The 22,964-nt window shown below is 45.3% G+C and overlaps 1 protein-coding gene across 1 annotated transcript in view; it reads left to right on the forward strand.

Annotated features, from left to right (window-relative positions):
- The first annotated feature begins 4,423 nt into the window (after window positions 1-4,423).
- Window positions 4,424-22,964, forward strand: part of ARHGAP25 (Rho GTPase activating protein 25) — a 37,840-nt gene continuing 19,299 nt past the window's right edge. The window contains exons 1-3 of the mRNA XM_016224182.2: window positions 4,424-4,663; window positions 11,414-11,501; window positions 15,139-15,255. Coding sequence (XP_016079668.2) covers window positions 4,424-4,663; window positions 11,414-11,501; window positions 15,139-15,255 — 445 coding nt within the window. The remainder of the gene's footprint in view (window positions 4,664-11,413; window positions 11,502-15,138; window positions 15,256-22,964) is intronic.

Consider the following 22,964-nt stretch of genomic DNA (forward strand, 5'->3'; position numbering starts at 1 on the left):
AATTTCAGAGCTATCTAAAATAGAATCTAAACTGAGGCAAAGTTGAGAGCAGAACAAAGAAATATCTCAAAAGTAAGCCTTAGAAGATGTGATTGATTGTTTTTGGGGTTAGAGGTCAGAAGACGGGAAGATAAAGAAAGGAAGTGATAGCGCTTCCCAAGCTGACCTCTCTGTCTATACTTCCTTAATTGTCTCTTGCTCCAACTTGAGGCAAAAACAACTAACTTCTGCAGAAACCACATTCCTGGGAATGTGCTCTTCTTCTATTTCTCTTCCTTCCTTTCTGGTGCTCTTGCTCGCCTGCACGTTAAAATTTAGCCTATGACTTGTCTATATTTTATCATGGGCCTCCCTTGCTGAGGTACATGAAATGGCTCCCTATTATCTCCTGTTAGATCGAGCTTGAACTGCTCACTCTGCCACTTGAAGCTACTTTTTCTCTGGGCCTTCCAGCTTGATTTCTCTATTTGATGAAATGCTGCCCAACCTTTGTGGCCTATTTTGTCCTGTGTTTAGTAACGATAACACTCAGATACTGGGAAGTGCTGACCAACAGAACTTTCTCTGATGATGGATCGCTCTCTGTCTGTGTTGTCTACCACTCTAGCCATGAGCGACGTGGGGCTACTGAGCACTTGAAATGTGACTGGTGTGACCAAGGAACTGAATTTAATTTTTTAAATTCATTTTCATGTACATAGCCACTCACGGCAAGTGGCTACTGTATTGGACAGCACAATGCTAGGGGCTGTTCTTTCTCTCTCTACTAGAGGAAGGGTGAATTTCTGACTTCATGAGGCCTTCATTTACCCCCTGTCCAGAGTGTTCTGTAAACACCGAGCAACTGTCTTTGAACTTCCCACCTTGCCTCCCTGGTCTGCCTGCAGCCCCCTCTCCAGCCCACAGCCTGGTTCAGAAATCCTTCCCCAAAAGCTGGGAGCGTGCAGTCAGTGTGCAATGACTGGATCACAAACGGAGCTTATCACAGTTATTATTTTCATTATGAGAAATAGCTCCATAAATAGTAACAGATTTCTTTGTTTACTTTATTTGGGAACAAGTCACACCCACAAAGAGAGACTGTTTACAGGAACTAATAAGGAAGGTTAGTCAAAATCAAGTCACACTCAAGGCCAAACAGGCTTTCGTCCTTGATGTGTCCATCACCTCATGATAGGCCTAGCTGATGAGCAACACTGATGGCTGAGGTGGCTGATGGCCTTGACATAGGACAGAAAGTTCCCCGGCTTAGTCATTAGTTCCCTGGAGCCCCAGCTGCCATCTCCCCCGTGTCTGGGCCTAATTTTAGCCGTGCAGATGTTTTCACTGAGCCATCCACACTCTAACTTGTAACACAGTGACCACAGTCCTACCACTTATGCTGGGGATTGTCACAGGCACTCAGGAAACACGGGGTGGATATATGGGCAGACCGCATCATAGCTAGAATAGAAAAGATGGTGAGTCAAAGGTCTTGACAATGTGCGGGCAGACAGGTGGTCGCCTACTTGTCACACGGGCATCTAGACCCCTCTTGGCTGGGCCTAAGAACCTCAGATCCCCTCCCACCCCTGCCTTTACCAGGCCATTCTGCAATGTACAGACTCATCTAGAGGGAGGTTTTGGTTTTGAGGTGTTTGTTTTTGTCATTGTTGTGTTTGCCACAACAGAGCATAACACATTTCTCAGGGTTAACTGTAGAATAATATCCCAGCAACTGAGTTCTTTGCTGAGTTAATTCTCTTCAATCTACAGTGTCTTTTTGGCTCCTGCTCCCCCCATCCCACTTCTTCAGTGCTGTTGGAGACCTTTAGTTTCTCCTGTCTCCTGTAGTGGTTCTAACAATTTCTGTGGATCCCTGGGTATAGTCCCTGAAGCCTGAGTCCTCATAGTAACCAGGTGGCACCTGTCTGTTTTCCAATTCCCTTGAGCTGTCTCCATATGGTGATATGATCACCCAGAGCCAAGTGAAGACTCCACATTATGCCCCTGCTGGGAGGGGTCACTCCCTACCAAGTCTAACGTTGCTTCAGCTGCATGGTGACAAAAGTGATACTGGGCTGGGTCACACTGAGGCTACTGAGGTGGGGAGAATCTCCCAGCATCTGCTACAATGCCTCACTCTTCCATTGTGTATGTGTGATCCACTTTTCATCTCTCCCTACTATTTGCCCTCTTTCTAGGACAGATATTAGTCTTTGTAAGTTACAGTCTCAGATATAGAGAGACACAGAACTGTATGCAGTTCTTCAAGTTCCTTCCTCCCCATTGAATTCCTGCTGAAACCCTCCTATGGTTCCTTCAGATCACTTATACAGCCTAAGAGTAAGTAATCAGCCCCATGTCTGTCCTGTGGGTTACAGATGAAAGATCTGGAAGATAGCAGTTCACTAAGGAGCAAGATCTGAGAAGAATTTTAACTGGGGTTCCAGGACACACAGATGTAAAGCAAATCCTTTGTAACCATGCTGCCAAATTGTCATCAAAATGTCAAATTTCTTTTTACTACAGTTGAGTATATGCACTTTTATGTTAATGTCTGTCCCATAGGTGGTTGTTGAATCAAATACATATGGTCCCTTGTGTACAACATAGTAAAACCTCTCCAGTCCCTGGTGGGAGGTAAGGGGGGTCTGCAAGCTGGCACCTGGGAATGAAGGAATGAGATAAGGTGACAGATTCCTTGTGAGGGTTAAGGGAGCCCAGTGAGGGCAGAGTCCTCATCAGACAGAACTATGGGATTGAAAGACGACACATGTAAACAGGGTGATTACTACAGATACAATTAGAGCCAGTGGGAGAAAAATTCTCTAACACCATACACAATTTTGGTATTTGAAAGTATGCCATGAACATAGATAAAGGTTGAAAACCATAGGCCTAGAATGAGATAGAAAGAAAGGAATCAAAAGCAATGGGGAAAGTTGTCAATTCAATGCACTAGAAATAGGAATGAAGGAAGGGAGAAAGCTTGATGATGGAGCGACATTTTGAAATGAAGAGGGAAGTCTGGGGAGCTCTCAAAGCTGATCTCCACCCTCGAGTAGGAAGCAAAGTCACCTGTTGGTAAAAAAGACTAACATTGCTATCTTAGACCAGGGACTGTGCTAAGTGGTTTACATACATAAGCTTGTTTAATCTCCACAACTCCATAGAGTAGGGACTAGAATTATCCTAGTTTAACCAGAAAGGCATGGAGAAGCTGCGTGATGGACTCAGGGCGAAAGGGCTGGGAAAGGAAGAGCTGGTGTCTGACCAGGTGAGAGGCACGCGGGGAGGGTGGAGTGGCTTAGGTCAGTCGTGGATGTTCTGGAAACCGAGGAGAGCTGAATATGGGCATCGTAAGATGGTGACTTTCTCCAGCAAGCGGAGGAATGCAGGCACTAGGGACTGGCGAGTGTGGCGCACAGTTCAAGGTCGGGGAGACGAGGCGCTCCAGCGTGGTTTCAAGGGCACTGTCGAACTGTCTGGGAAAGGAGGAAGCTGAGGCTCAGGGGACAGGTTGAATTGGGGCCACGGACAGGGTGATCCCTCTCTGTGGCGGAAAGAAAGGACAGAGTTGTTCTGGATGGGAGTCACTGTGAAGATAAGCAGTGGACACCTGGCCCTGGTCCAATGACAGGCAGAGCTCTTGTGTAAAAACAAAAGCCAACAATACGATGCAGTGGGTTGGGGGGAGAGGGGGTGTCTGGATTCAAATTCTGCCTCTGTGTTCAGCTGGCAGATCCATTTTCCTTTCAAACGCTTGTGTGCTGTCAGTCACATAGGAGGGACAACCTGACCGAACAGGGAGCAGGAAAGCAGCTACAGGAGCCCTTGGTCCAGTAGAAAAGTAGAAAAGTCTGTAAACACTCTCAGTGGGCAGGGGACAGAACGGCGCTCGGTGGCACTGGTCAGGAAAATGCGGGAGGTGCCAGCTTCCTGCATGCCAGCTGTGTGGACAGGGCCGGGCTTGGGGCGTCCGGGTTTGGGGGTGGGCTGGGGAAGGGCTCTATCTGGCAGTGAGGCCGGAGGGGCGCACGGGCCCCTCCCGGGTGGAGGACGGCCGGCAGCCTCGGGGCCTCTGCAGCTGCGTGGGACTCACCCCGCACCCTCAGAGCAGGCACCGTCCCCTCCTCTCTTGTCAGATACCGACTCCCACGCAGGAAAAAGGAAGCACCTTTTGTCAGATGCTGCGGCCACTTCCTCTTCAGAAGGCTCCAGCCAGCCTTTCGCTTTGCAGAATGAGGGGGCCGACCCCAGCTGCCGGGCGGCGACCTTCCAGGGCTCGCAGCGGCCTGGGCGGCAGGCGGCCCTCTGGGCCCCGGGGGGTTTTCTCTGATCCAGATCTGGCCCCCTGAGCGGGATCCGGCTGGGGCCCGGCCGCCTCTGGCCCCTCCGGGTTCCTGCCTCGCCTCTCCGCCCACTCTTGGCACTTTGCTTCATGTCCCTCAGTCAGTCTGCCTGTCTGCTCCTCTCCATAGCTCGGTCGAGGAGCGTGATGACCGGCGAGCAGATGGCAGCCTTCCACCTGTCGTCCGCCCCCAACCCGCTGGAAAGGCCCATCAAGATGGGCTGGCTGAAGAAGCAGAGGTCCATCGTGAAAAACTGGCAGCAGAGGTACTTCGTGCTGAGGGCGCAGCAGCTCTACTACTACAAAGACGAAGAGGACACCAAGCCGCAGGTACCAGCCAGGCTGTCTGTCCCCGTCCCCAAGGCCCTTTCCCCGGGCTCGCAGAGGGAGGGAGGGCACCCACCTAGATCCCTGCAAGCCCACAGGGGCCTTCTTACTCGGACTAGACACACATTTATCTGAGAGGAGGCCACCCGCTCCTTTTCACCATTTTCTAGACGCATAACCTGAATCACAAAGATGGCAGGGTGATCTTCCCCCGGGAAGCCCCAGGGTGAGCACCGGGGACCTTCCTAAACACAGCTCTCAGTCAAGGCTGGCAACCTGGTCTCGGGAATGCTGCGTATGAGGGCACAGAAAGGGTGGATTTGGGTTAGGAAAATTGATTTGGGGCTTTTGTGTATTTGTTTGTTCGATCGATATTTATTGAGCATCTGTTATGTGCTAGACACTGTTCTGGGTACCTGAAATAAACCAGTGAGTAAACTAGGTAAAATTCTCTGCCATGTAGAGCTTAGAAGATAAGGGGAAAGGTAGAAAATAAACAAAATAAATAACAAAATTTATGAAATTTATGTAGTTGTGTTAGATAGTCACTAGTTCTGTGAGGGAAAAATAGAATGGGTTAAGGGGAGTTAGGCCTCTGGGGGAAGTGTTATCATTTAAAAAAGGGTAGTCAGAAGGGTCTTTTGATCATTTGAGCAAAGACTAAGGAGGAGAAACAAGTAGTCAGGCAGATCTCTGGGGAAAGAGACTTCAGGCAGAGGCAATAACCAGTGCAAAGGCCCTGAGGTGGATGGAGCCTGTCTGACATGTGGGAAACAGCAAGGAGGTCAATGTGGGATCAGCAGAGCGAAGTACTGAGAGAATCCGAGGGGATGAGGTCAGAGAGGTGGGGGTGTGTGTGAAGGATTCGGACACAGATTGCAAAGGACATTGTATGCCATAGTATGGACTTCAATGTTTACACTGGGGATGTTGGGGAGAAAAGGGACATTCTTTGACTTGCGTTGTAAAAAGATGGCCCTGGATACAGTGTTCAAAATAGATTCAAAGCCAGAGGAAGGAGGCGCAAGGTGAGAGGTTATGATGTTGAGAATCTCAGTGGGAGTTGTGGGCTGGAGGAAAATGATCTGACTCCTGATATACTTTGAAAACATAGCAAACAGGATTTCCTGATGTAGTGAATGGGCTAGAGAGGGCTTTGATCCTAAATCTTGGGCCTAAACCTGTTTCCCCTGCATTACTGATTCCTCGTGGCCATCATGGTGCATGAGAATGAAAGGGGATGTTTTAAAAATTACCCTCAGGCCCCAGTTATAAACTCCATGTCTTGGGGCAACCAGGACAACTGGTCACCCTATCTAGAGCTCATGTCTCTGGAGGTGGAAGAGTGGGCTCGGCCAGAAAGAACTTATTAGAGAAGACAGACTCTAGAACCCTCTGGGGAAGAAAATGCCCCAAGAAGGGCGAAGATATTGGGAGTGCATAGCAGGGTATTGTAAAGAAAGGAGATGATCATTTTGGTAGAGGACGGTTATCTTTAAGGGCAGACTTAAGGATCCACAGTGCATCCCCAGCGCCTGGTTAACAAAGTCCTCCGCTGAGGGCTGAGTGTCTGTCACTGCAGAGGCTACAGAAGGGCCAGAGACCACACCACAGACTGAGTTCCTGCTCAGTGTCCTGTGCATGGAGAGCAGACTTCCTTCACTTTACGAACAGCCCAGTTCTATCAGAGCGAAGTAATCACAGGCCAGATGGTGACTGGTGCCCTGATAGCTGATGCTGGAAGCCTTCCCATCAGCAGAGAGCCAGGGAGATGGCAGCGGGAAGGACAGCCCGGTGGGGGTTAGTCTGTGAGGTGCGGAGGGTGAGAGGCACGTTATCGCCAAGCCTGTGTTCTTTTCCTGGCTCTACTACCATCTGACCGTGTCATTATTTAATTTGCCTGGACCCCTCTTTTTGTTTTTTTTCTGATAAATTAGTCAATCACACCAGGCCTGCATTTGTCACAGGATCAAATGATATGAAACTTGTAAGAAAATGCTGTTTCGTAAAAGTATAAACTGAAATCAAAAGGTGAAATAAATTATCCAAGGTCCTAGCTTCTCTCCCTTATTTCTGGAGAAGGAAACCCAAAGTTCTCTCAGAATGACATTAGCCTGAGATAATTAGATAAAGCTGCTTCTAAGGTGACAAGTAGGGTTTATTTTGTAGGAAACTTCTTAATATAACACATCGGGTGAGTAGGTTGAGATCAATAAGTCAAGTGAGAAAAACCACACAACCTCTGAATCGATGGCTGAAAAAAGTATTGGGTAAAATCAAATACTCATTCAGATATAAAAAGTTTTTTTTAAGTCTTTAGGAATAAAATGAATTTCTTAGAAAGAATATTTTACTTTATGTGGATATGTGTATTTTGATTACAAAAGCTATATGTGTACATGGTGGAAAATTTATAAGATGTGGAAAAGCACAGAGTAGGAAATAAAAATTATCCCATCAACAAAAATAGCCACCCAAACCCTCACTTCTTCAAGTTTCTTCTATATATATACACTTAGAAACTTGTCTATTCTAAAAGCAAAATTAGTATAATAATATTCTTTAATTAAAAGATTAACAATATGTTGTGAATATTTTCCAATGTATAAATATTCTTCTACAATGTAATTCTTAATGGTGGTGAAATAATCTATTGTATGGACATTTTATAATTCATTTAACTAATTTTCTACTGGGAATTAGTTGAGAAGTTGAGCTGATGTTTCTATATTATTATTACAAACAAGAATTAAAAGGATATCCTTGTAGACTTTTCATATATCCATGGTCGTTTCATTAAGATAAAGAAAAATCTATTCAAAATAGAGTGTTTTTATTATGCTATCATTTAACATTGTTCTGGGATTCACAGACATTGCAAATATCTAAGATAAAATGAAAGTAACAGACATGAGCTAAATTCTTTGGAAAAAGTAAAGGTATAGCACCATTCATGATTCTGTATGGATTAAAGACTTAAATGTAAAAAATGAGTTAATAAAAACCCTAAAAGAAAATGTAGTTATCCTCATAATCTTTGGGAGGCAAGTGTTTTATAAGCATAACAACAAAGGCAGGGCCAGGAAAACAAATTTAATTGCATAAATTAAAATGTCTGTACCTTAAGAACCAACATAATAAAGTGAAAAGACAAATAATAAACAGGAAAAATTGTTTATAGCAAACATATAGCAAACAAAATAGTCTTAATATTTAAAGTATAAGTCTATAAGAAACAGCTCAATAAAAAAACGAGCAAATGACCCAAATGGGTAATTTCCCCAAAAATGTAATAGCCAAAAAGCATATAAAATAAGTTCAATCTTAGTAATAATTAAAAACATGCAATGTAAGCCAATGAGATACCACTGTTGCTTTATCAAATTGGCAGATTTTCTACTCATTTCAGTATCGTAGGGAACAGAAATTCTCATGCACAGCTGGTGGAAATGAAAATCCATACGACCTTTCTGGAGGGGAATATGCCTTTTAAAAATGCAAACCCATAATATAATTTTTTTTTGGGGGGGGGAGGCCATTTAAAACAAATGGTGATGTGTATATTAATCTCATTCTTGAGGGGAAAAAAAATTCTGAATCTATTTATGGGAAAAGGCTTGGGAAGAAATACACAGAAGTGTCAACTGTGGTTATTCTCTAAATACGAGAGTTACACATAATTTTTATCTTCCTCTTTTAGGTTTACTTTCTAATATTTCTGACAAAAATGTAAATTCACTGTAAATTTAAAAATAACACAGGCACACTGACCCCTGAAAACTCAGAAATGGGAGATACCCCTAAAATCTAAGAGCAGTCAGATGAAAAGACCTTCAAATGTACTGATGATGTGTCTGTAAGTTGGTGCAATCTTTATACAGAGCAATTTGGCCAGATTTCCAAGAGCCAAAACAATCTCACCCCCAATCATTCTGGTTTTAAGAACCTATCCAAGAGAAATAATATATTCAGTGCTATTGATAGTGAGAAACATTGGACCTAATGTCCAACAAAGTAGAACGATTACATTAGTTATGGATCGCTAAGGATGGACTCTTGTGTATCCACTTTTAGGAACCTCTACGCTTGACAAAAGGCAGCCTGTGCATGTTTTTCTTCAAGTTCTCAGAAAAGTCTGTCTAGCTCTCACAGCATAAAGCATGTAACTCTATGACCTAATTTTATATAACTCATTCCAAAAGGTTTCTTGTCAGGGAAGTTGTTTAAAACAGAATCTCAGCAATTTGCCCTCAAGTTTCGGCTACAATGATAGTTTTCCATAATTCTGGCCTAGTTGTCCCATGGCATCGTTTCCTGCTTTCTGTGAAGTTGCCCAGGTGTTTGTCTATCAGTGGTGCGCTGGTAAATGTCCTGGTGGGGGACAGAACATTCGGATGCAGTATTTGCCAGTTTCTGTGGTGTAAATACTCCGACCATGGCTGATTCAAGCTACTAACATGACGTCACTGAACACAGAGTTGAGAAGAGATGCGCAGTAGCACAACATTATACAGAATTTCTACCATACAGATTAAGTCTGACTAACCACAGGAAGAAAAATCACGGTTCAATATAGGAAATAATTAGAAAGCGATGAATTCTTAGTATAATTCCCTTTATTTTTAGTAGAAAATATTTCATTGTAAGTTTCTGTAATTCAGCTTTTAGTAATGGCTGTGTTTCACAGTTGGTTCACAGAGTGCCTGAAAATGCAACACTTTTAAGCCAACGTAAGTGGGTTCTGGCAAACCACTAACATACCTCTCTCCCCAGCATCATTGCTATAGGGTTTGTGGCCTCTGGTATAAACTTCTCCTTCCTTCCATCTCTGTACAGAGTTTACCCCAATCAGCTTGCCAAGTAGGCAAAAGCAGCCGTGAGTAACTTAGGTCCTTCCTTTTCCGGGACAATACTTAACTTCCCCAGCACTGTTCCCACCCCACCCCCACCCCACTAATGTCTTTTTCACTATTTTCTACTCTTCCTCTCTTGTTCAAGGCTGTCCTGCTCAATATGAGGAAACGGCTTGCAATTCTTCCTTTGTGTCTTGGCGTGATTTAGTTTAACTCTGATCATTACTTCTTCCAGCGAGTAAGTGGGACCTGTAAGTACAGCCTTACTTGTAATCCTAGAATCCCACTGACCAAGGTTTAAATGACAGCTCTCCTGTTAACTAGCTTTGTGATCTTGGATCGGCTAACTAACCTCTCGGAGCCGTACTTTCCATCTCGCCAACGAGGAGAATATCAGCCACCCCTCACAGAGCTCTTCTGAAGATGAGATGTGATATATTCAGGGCATTTCGCGCAGAGCCTGTCACCTAGTAATTGCTCAATAAATGGTATTTATATATTTGTTATTTTATTTTTACTGCTTTTGGACAACATGATTTGGGGTATCAGTAGTTTAGAGAGGCACATGGGAGAGGCAGGTACCCCTGTTTTTCCCTTCCTACCAGGCAGTGCTCCCTTCTATCTAAAAACAACGTGGCCTTTATTTTGGTGCCGTACCTCACCCAAAGCGGCCCAGCAGCACAACCTCAAGGGCATTTTCTTCTGTGGCCATTGCTATTTCAAGATGGTGAGGATCATGTAGGTGGAGGTTATTTTTAAGTAATAAACTTAGAGAAATGTAAAAAAAAAATGCAGAATTCCCTTTTACAGACAACTTTCCCCCCTCTTCTCCTCCCTCTTCCTCCGTTTCTTCTTCCTTTTCATCTACTTTCTCATTTAATCTTAGACATTTTAATTTCTAGACACTCAAGACCCATTTATTCTTTCAGGCTCCTGAGCCAACCTGGGAGTTCCTTCAGACTTGCCTTCACAGCTTCCCCATTGCCTGTCCTCGTCGCCCACACGTGGTTCTGGAATAAAGACACGCACGTCTACTCAGCTCAGAGTCAGGCACGCTGCCCCCCACAGCAAGTGAGGTGTAAATTATGAGCCGTGAACTCTAGGACATATTCACTGTGTCCCTTTGTGCAGTCACTTAGGCTTTCAAAGTGTTGGTTTCCTCACTGCAGAGTAGAAGTGGCACATCTTGCTGTGCTCTTGATGGGAGCCATTGTGAGGATCTGATGAGACGGGCATGTGACAGCGCACTGCGAATGGTAAAGCGTCGAGCATACACACGGTGGAAGTGACTTGTCTCCTAATAACATATTTGTGTATAAGTGGCTTTGAACTCGCTTCTAGATGAATTACTGTTCTGCCACTTACTAGCTCTGAGACACTGGGCAAATGACAGAACCTTTCTGATCCTTAGTTTTCTGCCTTATAAATGGACATAATGATACCCTGCCTGGAGGATTGCTGGAAGGACTACATGAATAATATATTCAAGGTGCTTAGCAAGGGGGCAGACTCCATCTCTTTGGATGGCTGCCTGTGGTTCAGTCCTCAGTGCCCCCTCCTGCAGCCCACCAAGGAGTGGGGTCCACCCAGTCTCAGCATTGCCTTCACAAAGTTCTGGTGTCTGGTTTGGCCAGGAATTGGGTCCTTGGAAAAGGGGGAAGAAGCAAGTGTTGGTGATGATGCCTCTTCAGCTCATTTTCCTGTCAGGACCTTGTCCTAGCTTGCCCTCAGATGGTTACCACTTAATTTGACTGAGGCCTGAGCAGCAGAAGGGCCCCATTCAAAGGTAGTTTTCCATGTTCTTCTGCATCCCATCAGTATTCTGTCTTCCAGTTTATTGTCAGCTAACAGGTGATAAAATTGCCGCTCATCTTAAAGACCTGACTTTTTAATCTTTCAGGGTTGTATGTATCTACCAGGAAGTACAGTCAAGGAGATTGCCACAAACCCAGAAGAAGCGGGGAAGTTTGTCTTTGAAGTCATTCCAGGTAAGCGACAAAAGGTGGGATAGAGGTGTATTACAGAATACATATCCAATGCGTCTGTCAACAACTAACCAACCGACCCAATAAGAATGCATAGCAGTTCTGTATATAGTCAGTGAACCTATACTAGTTCAATAACTAGCAAGTGAACTAAGTGGGTGCGCATTCAGTTCAACTCTGAACACATTTCATGAACATGGACTTGGAGCCAGGTGTTCCACTAGGCACTGGGACTCTGCTCACTAAAAGAAGTTCAGTCTAGGAGGTGAGTGGGACATTAAAATTAATGGTTAAACTTGAAACTGAACCATGTGAAATTGCCATTTTGGTAGATGGAAAGTGGTCGACAGGAATCTCCTGTGGTTCAGTGTGACCTAACAAGAAATGAGAGCTCCGACTTACTGAGCACTTAGCATGTGCCAGGCGCAGTAACTCACCTATTGAACACTGGAAGGTGCTTTTCCCAGTCAGGAGTCACTTTACCTTCCTCGAATGCATTTGGGACAGGCAAAAATTTAGGACAAGCTTTCCTCTCCCTACTTACCTCTAGCAGAAAAACTGTCTGTTCTCCCACCCAAAGGGAATCACCAGGGATAAGGAGGTTATTCCTTCTGTTGCATATGTTGCCTTGAATTCTCATACCATCTTATTCTATGTCATTCACTTATTCAAGAAATTTACTGAGCACCTGCTATGAGCCAGGCACAAAATAGCCTGCATACAGCCTACGTGGGAGGAGACTGGCAAAAACAAAACAAAATAAAACACAAATAAGTGAGTAAATTGTATAGTTTTTGTGATGGAAAAAAATTAAGCAAAGAAAGAGGAAGTGCTGGTTGAGGTGGGGATGGCAGTGGTTTATTTGTCATTTTAAATAAAGTAGGCAGAGTAGGCATCATTGAGAAGATGACCTTTGAGGAGCGATCTGAAGGAGCTCAAGGAGTGAATCAAGTGCATGCACATCTGAAGGAAGGGCATTCTAGGAAGGGTAACAGTCAGTGCAAAGTCTCTGAACCTACTTCAGGAAAACATCAAAGAAACCAATGTGGTTACAGTGGAATGATGACAGGAAAGAAGAGCAGGAGATTCAGTCAGAGTTGAGCACAGATTTCACAGGCACTTGCAGGCAATTGTAAAAAGTTTGGTTTTTATGCTATAAGAATTGGGAAATTTTGAACAAAGAAGTGGCATGATCTGACTTATGTTTTAAAACTCTTTTGAGTTGAGAATGAAAAGGGACAAGGGCAGAGCAGGGACACCAGTGAAGAGACCATTGCAATTATCCAAGTCAGAGATGGGAACAGTGAAGGGGTGAGAAATAATCATTTCTGGATACATTTTGAAGGTAGAGAGGACTTCACTTGTTGATGGATGGGATGTGGGGAAGAGGAGTCAAGGTTGCCTGCAAGGTTTTTACCTAAACAATGGGAAGGATGCATTTGCTGAGATTTGTGCATCTAGTAAGCTTTGAGGGGAAGATCGGGGCTTTAGTTTGGGACATATTAAGTAATTACCTAGATATTAACTATAAGGAAGCCAATGTTCACGATAATTTAGCTACTGCTGTGAGAGAGGTAAGGGTAGGATGTTAAGGGATTTAGAATAGGGACTTTAGCTTAATTTGCTGTGGGGAGAGACTATATTAAGAAATGGTCCCTAAAGAAGATGACATTTGAGCTAGGTAAAAATGGATATAGGAGTTCCTTAGGCAGGGGCAGAAAAGAAGGGAGCTCATTTCTAACAAGGGAAACAGCCTAATGAGACACATGTTGAACAATCTGCCTAAGTCAGAGAAAGTATGTTCCTAAAGGCAGAGTTTCTATTCATGGGTCTTGTATTAATGTTAGGCAATTTCCCCCAAAGAGAGCCCATCCTAGCACTTCAATGTGACCAAACATTTTTTTTTATAGGGCAACGAAAGATTTTCCAATTTCCTTTGATTTTGGTTTTTTGAACCTGTATTAATATCACTGTGCCTCACCTTCTTCACCCAGTGGGATGGCCCAGTTTTGAATCTATCTCATCATTGGTTCATCAGATCTTCTGACCAGAAGGGTGACTCCATGGAAGCTTTGGCCACTCAGAAACATCTTGAGAGTTGGATGTTTCTCAATGGGGTTGTCATGACCTAATTAAGGATCTTTCAGGAATCAGGGTAAACTGAAAAGGCATGTTCTTAACAACAGAGCAGATTGAAGTGTAGGCATAGTGGGGAAGGACACCAGATGAATTTTAGCGAAAGTCAAATTGGAGCAATATGGGCAAGTAGAAATTCTTTTTGGAAGAAAGGAGACCAGTAGCCTTGCCCTGAGTTTGGCAACAACTTACTGGGTACCAATGAGCAGGTGCCTTTGCATTTCTGGGCTTAGGTTACATTATCTGTAGAGTGGAAGTGATACTAGAGCAAAGGGAGATTGTGATTTCTATGGAATGTTTCAGTTTCGCCTTGAGAACTTTTTACTTCCCATTCTACTTTTAGAAACACCCACATCTCAGGATGTTCCTGAATAGCCAGGGCTTCTGTGGACTGACACTTCTGGTTAGAACAGCTGATGAACCCAGTGAGAAGAGAGATTCAGGGTGAGGTCATTACAAGAGGTAAAAAAGATGAGGCTTGGTGACATTAAGATAGGGTCAAGAGACAACCAGTGGGAATTTGAAAGTCTTTTGCTTTCCTGCAAAAAAATATAGGTCTGAGCACAAATGTGGTGCTAAAACAGGCTCTCTCTCTGAGGGAAATGCCCTGACATTGAGAGAAGAATGGGCTCATGTCTACAAAGGTGCTTTGAAATTTAATAATAGTATCCTGTAATTGAAAGGGAGTTGCTATTATTTTCTTGCCCTTCCTAAGACCCATGTTTGATGCTCTTCTCCCTCCCTATTTATCTCTGTTGTCACTTTCTCTCATTCTTTCTCTTGGTCTCTTCCCCTACCCCCCAGCCCGACCCCCTATCATTTTCTCCACCCTTTTGTCCATTTGAGAAAACCAATTCAGGAAACACTACATATATCCATTTATAATCATGAGTTTAAAACTAAAATGGTAAAGAAAGTCCTAACAAACTTCATTTGTCCGTTAAATGTGTATTGAGAACCTACCATTTGCAATGTCTTATGCAAGCAGGAGAGCAGTAATTTTGAAAAGGAAGCTTCGATTTCATGAGAAAGGCACACACACGTTTATTTCCCTCCCCCCTGAGTTGCTGTTCCTTTCCCCACCCCCACAACTGTGTTCAAGGGTAGCTTAGGAAAGTATCTATGATTGGCATGATGAATTGCAGTTTTTGCACTGTATGAGCCAGTCCTGTCTCCTCTAATACTGAAACTGCCCCATGAGCTCCCTCTTCCTTTTTGGTAGCAAATGGCTTCTGTCCTCCACAGGAGCAACTCTCAGCCCAAGTCATCCCTATTGCAAACCACTATGGTCAATGGTTTGTCCATAGAATTAGAGCTTCAGCAAAAACAATAAGGGTGCTCAGATATTCGGTGCCACTGAGGATAAGTAGATCATCTTTTGGCGTTGTTTGACTTGCTGTTTAATTGAACCAAGGAAGCCACTCAGGTTCAGCTTCTCTTTGCTTCCGCCTGCTCCAGCCCCTTACCACTCTACGACCTTCATTAGTGTTACTTCTTTCTCTAGCCTCATGGGACCAGTGTCGCACTGGACAGGACTCCTACGTCCTCATGGCCAGCTCCCAGGCGGAGATGGAGGAGTGGGTTAAATTCCTTAGGAGAGTCGCTGGCACACCCTCTGGAGGTAAGGACCACGGCATTCTTTTCTGGACAGGTGTCTGTACCATCTCAGGGATGGGAAGGAAGTAGCTCTAGACATGATCTTTCCTTGAACAGTGTTCAAAGAAGACCAGAGGACAACTCTGAGGCCATGCTCATTGCCAAGCCTCTAGCTTCCCTCCCCAGGTGATCTCAGCTGCTGTCTGGAGTCCACTGGTGAACCCAGGATCTGGGGCAGGGAGGCAGTTCTGTGGCCTGTGACCTGCCCAATGGGGGCTACAAGAAAAGAAGTGACTTGGATGGGACGGCCAAAATCAAGAGTGCCTGTCTTAGTCATCCTGAACAGTGGCAACCTATGACGTTTAAAAAAAAGAGTAGCATAGTTTCATTAACCATTTCCCAAGTCCCAAACACAATAGTTTTTACGGTACTAATCAGTCTGAGATGAGGCTTTTATTTACTAAAGCTCTATTATATGCCTCCAGCCCAAATAAACTTAGCTGTGACCTTCCTCGTTGCCCTGGATTGGGAAATGGTTGATGTCTTCTGTTTTCCCCAGCCCGGCACCTTAGGCCGCCCGCATTGGCAAGGGCAGGGGGTGTTGCCTAATCATGTACCTGCTGTGAGTCAAAATACCGCCCATGTGCTGTAGCAGCGTCTGTGCCCCACGTGCTGCTCGGCGCGGCCTCGCCACCCTAAGCCGCCACCCTCTGACCTTATCCATGTGGGAATGTCTCCCTCCCCCACATGGGACTGCTCCCCCCCCCCCCCCTCCCCAAGGCCACCACCCGGAGAAGCAAGTCAAGCATAAGTCCTGTAGGCAGGGGGAAGTCCAAGGGAGGAGGAAGGAGAATGCAGCTCTATTTATTTATTCAGCGAGCAGGCTTTGGCTCTGATGTGGCATTTCAGATGTTCTTTAAGCCTCTCACTGAACCCAAATAAGAGATTTCAGGATGAGAAGGCATTTGAAGACAGCACAGTTCAGTCTGAGGTCCCAGGGCAAGACAGACATTTGTTCCTCCTGTTTGTAAGTCAGGAAACTTTGGTCGTGGACAAGTAAATAATGTGTCCAAGAGACCCCGCTGTGGAGGAGCGGCGCCGGGGCTCCCGCCTCTGTAGGCCCCTCGCTTCCAGCTGTAAAGCCCCTGGGTCTGCGAGCTGGGCAGGGGAGTAGGCCCTCAGCCACGGGCACGTCTCTGAGAGCGCTGCCGCCTCAGTGCAGGCCTTTGTGAAGCTTTCTATGGCATTTTCCACCCCGAGCCTGCCCACTGCTCATGACCTTCGCTGCTCCCATCCTGGCTGAGGTGCCACACTGTTTTGTCTGAATTAGTTTGTTTTCAACAGAGCAGCCAGAGCAAACCTGTTAGACCTGTCTGTCATATCAGGTTCCTTCAACACTGTCCCATAGCTTCTTTTCTATCTCGAGGAAAAGTCAAAACCTTATAATGACTCATAGGGTCTGCCCCCCTCCACTACCTTTGACCTCGTTTTCCAGAACCTTCTCCAACGCTCATTTCACCCCAAATTTACCAGCCTCCTTGCTCTTCTCCAAACACCTTAGAAATGTTTCTGACTCAAGGTCCTTGCACTTGCTGTTTCTTCTGTCTAGGATTCTCTTTCTCCAGGGAGCTTTAGGGTTTGGTCTCTTGCTTTCTTCAAGTCTTTGCTCAAACATCTCCTCAGTGAGCTTGCGCTTGACTAACTCATTTAACATTGATCCCTTTTCCCACCCTGCTGCCAGCCCTCCCTCTCCCCCTTTCCTGCTTCATTTTTCGGCTTGGCATTTGCCTTCTTCTAACATGCTAAATATTTTACTCACTTGTTTTGTTTACAGTTGGTCTCCCTTCACTAGAATGAAAGCTTCAATCTACTTTGCAGGAGTTTTTTCCTCTGTTTTGGGCAGTGCTGCATCCCAGAATCTAAACACTGTCTGACAGAGTAGGTGCTCAATAAATATTCATTCAAGGAATGGGTGAAGGAATGATCCTCTCTTCCCACAGCAGCACTGTGCTCTACTCCCTTCGGCTCTCCTCTATATTAAATGACTACCAGCTTATCTGCAAAATATTATTCAGTAAATGAGTTGCTCTCTCTAGAATGATCTCTCTTCAAGCACATTAATGATGAGCTTCAGTGAAGTTCTTTAGGGTTCATAGGCCCCTTAAAGAATTCAATAAAAGCTTTGGATACTCTTCCCAGGGATATGTTCAGACAAAACGATTTTGAGTTCAACTGCAGGGTATTTTCGAACCCCTGTCATCCATCTATACACCCCAGGTAATGAATCCCAACTTTAAGTTTTGAAGTCACTCTAGTGACAGTCCTGCAGAGCTAAGACCTCTTTCTGTGTCAATCCCCTTCCTGGCTCCCTTTCTCCCTTGATGGGAAAGATGCCCCACGTGGTTTGCACAGCACGTCCAACTTCTTCCCCGTGGCTCCTCCCGCCGTGTAGCTGGCCCTGAGCATTCCTCTCACCTTATCTGATTCAGGAACCAATTCCAATGTGGGTGTGTGGATGTTTTTTACACGTCATAGACACCAGCTGGGAGTCCTAGGATCTAACTCAGTTCTGACATTACCTACCCAGATAGCATCAGATCCCGCAAGGTAAGGGCTCAGAACTGAGCCCAATCACGCACGCACTTCAGATGCCAATCACAAGTCCAGGTTGTCACCTGTGCTTCTGGACGACTGGCTATAGACGGGAAGTTCCAATGACCTCCTCCCTGGATTTGATTAATTTGCTAGAGTGGCTCATAGAACTCAGGAAACCAGTTTACTTACTAGATGCCAGTTATTATAAAAGGATATAACTCCGAAAGAGCCAGATGGAAGAGATGCATAGGGCTAGGGAAGGGGGAAGGGACATGGAGCTTCCATGCTCTCTCCAGGAGCTCCACTCTTCTCACACCTCCATGTGTTCACCAACCCAGAAGTTCTCTGAATCCTGTCCTTTTGGGTTTTTATGGGGCCTCATAACACAGATACGATTGATTAAATCACTGGCCATTAGCAATTGACTCAACCTCCAGGCCCTCTTTCCTCCTCTGCCTTCTGAGATTAAAAGGTGGAACTGAAAGTTCCAACCCTCTAATCACATGGTTAGTTCTCCTGGCAACTAGCCCCCCACCCTTAGGTGCTTTCCCAAATATAAAAGATACCTTTATAACTCTCATATAGGACATTCCGAGAGTGTTAGGAACGCTGTGCCAGGAAAGGAGTCAAAGACCAAATATGTATTTCTTACTGTCACGCTATCACATCTTGGAGAGCAGCCCCTTCCCCAGAAGTTCTGGATACAATTCCAGGTTTTCCCAATTTAAGTAGGAGAAAGGGAAGAGAGAGGATCACAGCTCCAGTCCCAGCGACTTGTTCCCAGGCTCACAGCTGCCAGTTTTCTCCAAAACTCCTCCCCCTTTTAGTAAGAGGGCTGGCTCTACCTTCCCTGGAGCCCCACATTGAAACCTGGTCTCTGTCCCATCCCCAGGGCACAGGCAGTTCACATTGCAAATTGTTACTCAGTTGGGACCTGTCCTGCCCTCTTCCTCTGGAGCCTGGCCATCTGAGGTTTTTCTCAGGCCATTGCTGGGTGCATAAACACTGCACTAAATTGTATGTAGCTCTGCTCAGCCCAACCAGATTATAGGACCCTGGGGTAGGTCCCATGTGTTAAGGGTCTTGTGTGTTTACCAACACTAGGCATAGAATATATAAATATTGAATTGTTAAGTGCCTAGGTTCCTTTGCTTCCTCTCATTTTTGAAGTTCTCTGTGTCCTTCAGAGCATGATTTCACAATCTGTAGCACAGTGTGGCTTGTGAGAGTGTGCTGTTTCCGTGATTCACTGTTATTCCATGTGCTCTGGTTCTTTCTCTCTAGCTAAACTGGACATTAAGAGGGATGATTTTTACTTATTTTCGTTAATCCCCTCATTCTCCTGCCCCCAGATTCCAACAGCAGACAGATACAAATTTATTCACTTGCTCAACAAATGTTTCTTGAGCATGCGTCCCATGCCAAGCACTTGTGCTAGCACCAGGGGTACAACAGGGAGACAGAGAGAGAGAAAGAGAGAGAAAGGAGGAGGAGAGGAGAGAAAAAGAAAGACTAAATCCTTTCTCTCAAGGAGCTCACAGTATAGTAGAAGACACAGAAATTAATTAAAGACTAAAAACCAAGAAAACCATAAAATTACAACTCTGTTAAGCACCACAAAGGAAAAACACATGATAGCATGTGGGGGGCAAATTATGTTTGCCAAGAAATTCAGGGAAGCCCTGAGCTAGTGATGATTAAGCTTAAATCTGAAGGGCTAATAGAGCCTGCCTAGGCAGAGAAAGGGGAAGAGGAAGTGCCTCAGTCAGAGAAATAGCATGTGCAAAGGTCCTGTGACAGAAAGAACAGGCTCTGCATTGAGGGGAAGGTGGTAACAGTGGAGAAGGCCTTGTTTAAGAGGTTGGTCTTCATTCTAAGGGAGCTCGGAAGAGGGTGGTGGTGGTGGACATGGAGAGAAGCTAATAGGTTTGTGCAACATTTTAGAGGTAACATTTGCCAGGATATGGGAGTGAATTCAACGTGAAGGGGAGTGTGGTGGCCAAGATGAACCCTCTGTTCCTGGCCTAGGAGTGAATGGAGGGGTGAACACTTGGCAGCATCACACTGCCCAGGGCCTTTGTTGGCAAACCTCCCTGCTCCTGCCCATCAGCAGCCCCCACCACAGCCCCCACCCCCACTCCCTATCTCCCACCCCGGGGATGCCAAGAGTCCATTTCAAGTCTCCTGGGCCTGCCTGGTAGGGCTGCTGCACTATTTGCTAAATCATCTCAACGGGAGGGGGAAAATCATCTCAGTTCATCCAGCAAGCCACCTCTAAGACCGCTCTCTCTGAAGGCTGACCGAACCACCTGCAACTGTGAAAGCATTTCCAGAGAAGGGTGGGCTGGCTTCATCAGCGCTAAGTGAAATCCTGTGTTCCTGCCAGATGCTTTGATATATGGGGCAATGCTGGTAAGGGCTTGCGTGAGGGATTTTTTTTTTTTTAACCCACCTCCGTGGCATCCCTTGAATGGCAGTTGACAATTAGCTGCTAAGTAAAAGGAGGCACTTATTTTTATTGTGGGCCCTGACAGCTTTATGTTCACTCTTTAAAAGCCAAGAGTCATGTGTGTAAAGGTGAGTGGGGAGGGGAAGTGGTGTGGGAAGGAGGAAGGGAGGGCCCGGGGCAGGTGCCTGCAGATCCCAGAGTTTCTGTGCTGGAGTCAGAACCGAGCAGTATTTACAAGCATGTGCTGGTCTGAAAGCGAGAGAGGGTGGTACTCCCAGGCTGGGGAGGAGGAAAGGCTTGAGGCTGGCCCAGCAGAGGCTGCGATTCCTCGCCGTTGCCTGCCTCGTTGCCTGCCTCGTACTCCCAGGATGCCGCAGTGGGAGATGGGCTGTGGCTTTCCCTCCCTGGCACTGCTCTTTGGCTGGAATTTCAGGAAGAAAATCCACAGGCTCCGAAAGAAAGGTATTTCTTTTCTATTTTGAGATTCAATTCTTCCACTAAAAGATACTTTGCCCAGCTTCTCTTCTTCCCTGTCTTGTCAGGGATGGGGAAGCTCCTGGAACTGAGCCCATGGAGAGCAGGTACCAGTGCTTGGCCGACAGGGCCAGTGGGGAGGGGGTGCAGCAGGGAGCAGGACAGGGGCTGTGGGGGGGCTCTCCTGGTGACCTGGGGTAGGAAGGGGCGCTTGTCCTGAACCCAGGAGTGTTTGAGTGATGATGAAGGAGGGACCAGGTTAGAATGGAGGTGACAGGGAATCCTTCCATTTTCACTTCCCCAAACCAACCCAGTGTCCTGGTTTGTTTTTTTTAGCAAAACTGGGGAAGGGTCTTGAGAAGTAAAGACTGGAGGATGGGCTGTGAGCAGAGACTGGGCAGCTCTCCACCTCTATTTCCTGCCCCTTGAGACTTGATGGTGTCTGAAATTTCTCCTAGACAATTTTATTGCACTGACTTTAAAGAGAAGGGATTAAATCACTGAATTTAGAATCATGGGGCAAATATTACCTTGGACAAATTTCTAATCTGAGTCTTGGTTTTCTCATCTGTAAAATGGAACAGTAATACCTACTTCCTATGTTTTGTATGAGGACTGAATGAGTACACATGTGAAAACTTCTAGAGCAGTTTGTCATAGAATTAGCCTAATCAAATTTGTTAATAATTATTCTATGACATACTATAATTAGCTAATCATTTAAAATTTGTATCTGTTAAGACAGAAATGTCGCAGTTAATGTTGACTGGTCCAACACCATGAGCTGTCCCAAGTGAATGAGTGGCTGGCAGAGGGCAGAAAGAGTGGCGAGCACTAGTTCACTGAAGGAACAGATGCCATGTGGGAGGGCATGGTACAGAAGAGGTAGCCTGAGTTTTGTCCCTTGGTGTCATTGGGGTGAAGAATGATCTTTGAGCACCTCCCACCCCCATCTTCTGTCTTCCTCATTCACTGGACCCTTCCTTAGTTTCATTGGGATGTCTCAGTTCATCTATTTCCCCATATCTAGGCTATTTCATGTCCACCCAGGATCAGAGGGTGGCAATCAGGACCCAGAAGTCAGAGGTAGGTAGAACTCAGGATTGGGTCTCTGTAGTTCCAGGAATGGTTTATACCAAGCTCGTCAAATAAAAGATCTCTCTAAGATGAAGAGTGATGAAGACTGACCTAGACAAACTAAAGAAAACAAGGGTGCTTTTTCTTTCACATAAGAAGGGACTTTGTTGGTCCTGCAGCGCTTATGTCTTGTTGGAGAGAATAGCTTTGGCTGATTTGTAGGCTAGAGATGTAAAGGTCAGTGTCTTCACCATAAGGGTGATATTTAAAGCTGTGAGACTTACAGAGTATGTGCAGATGAGGATAGGAAAACCTGGGACACTCAGACATTTAAAGGACAGAGAGAATGGAGGAATCATCAGAGAAGGCTGAGAAGGAGTGGCCAGTGAGATCAATGGAGAACTGAGAGAGTGGTGGACCAAAAGCCACGTGAAAACGTGTCTCAGGAAGGAGGGATGATTTGCTCTGTCACATGCTGCTGATAGAGGAATTAATATGAAGACAGAGAATGTGACCCCAGGATTTAAAAAATGTAAAATAAGCCATTGATCATGACAAGCACAAATATGAAGAAATGCTGATCAGAGTGCATTTAGGAGGAATGGGGGGCACAGGTAATAACAGCTCATTGAGAACTGATCTATCACGTGCCAGGCTCTGTGCCAGGAGATAAAAATAGGTGGTGAGCCAGACAGACTGTCGGCCTTTGAGGAACCCACAGACCAGTGAAAGAGATGTTTAAATAAATCATTGTAAAAATCATGACCAGTGATAGAATAGAGGTATATATAGGGAGCCCTATGAGCACAGATGAGAGTGATCATGTCCTTCTGAGGTGAGGGCATCTGAACTCAGGCTGAAGTAAGATCAGGTTTCTAGGTGGGGTGAAGGAGGAAAGGCATTCGCTCCAGATTTTCCAAGAGCAAAGACCATTTTGCATTCTTTCTATCATAATTTCCAGCTACCAAAGAGGCTGGCCCACAGCAGATGCTCAGTCTATATTTGCTGAATGATTTGTGGATTCCAGTGAAAGGAATTTGCATGAGACAGAGTTGCATAAGAAACCAGTACAGTAATTTTGAAAGTAGCAGCAAGGATAGAGAAGAGAGACAGTTTAAAGTGTATTTTAGAATGTACTG

Source organism: Miniopterus natalensis, chromosome 13, assembly GCF_054644295.1.
Source record: "Miniopterus natalensis isolate mMinNat1 chromosome 13, mMinNat1.hap1, whole genome shotgun sequence".
Classification (NCBI taxonomy): domain Eukaryota; kingdom Metazoa; phylum Chordata; class Mammalia; order Chiroptera; family Miniopteridae; genus Miniopterus; species Miniopterus natalensis.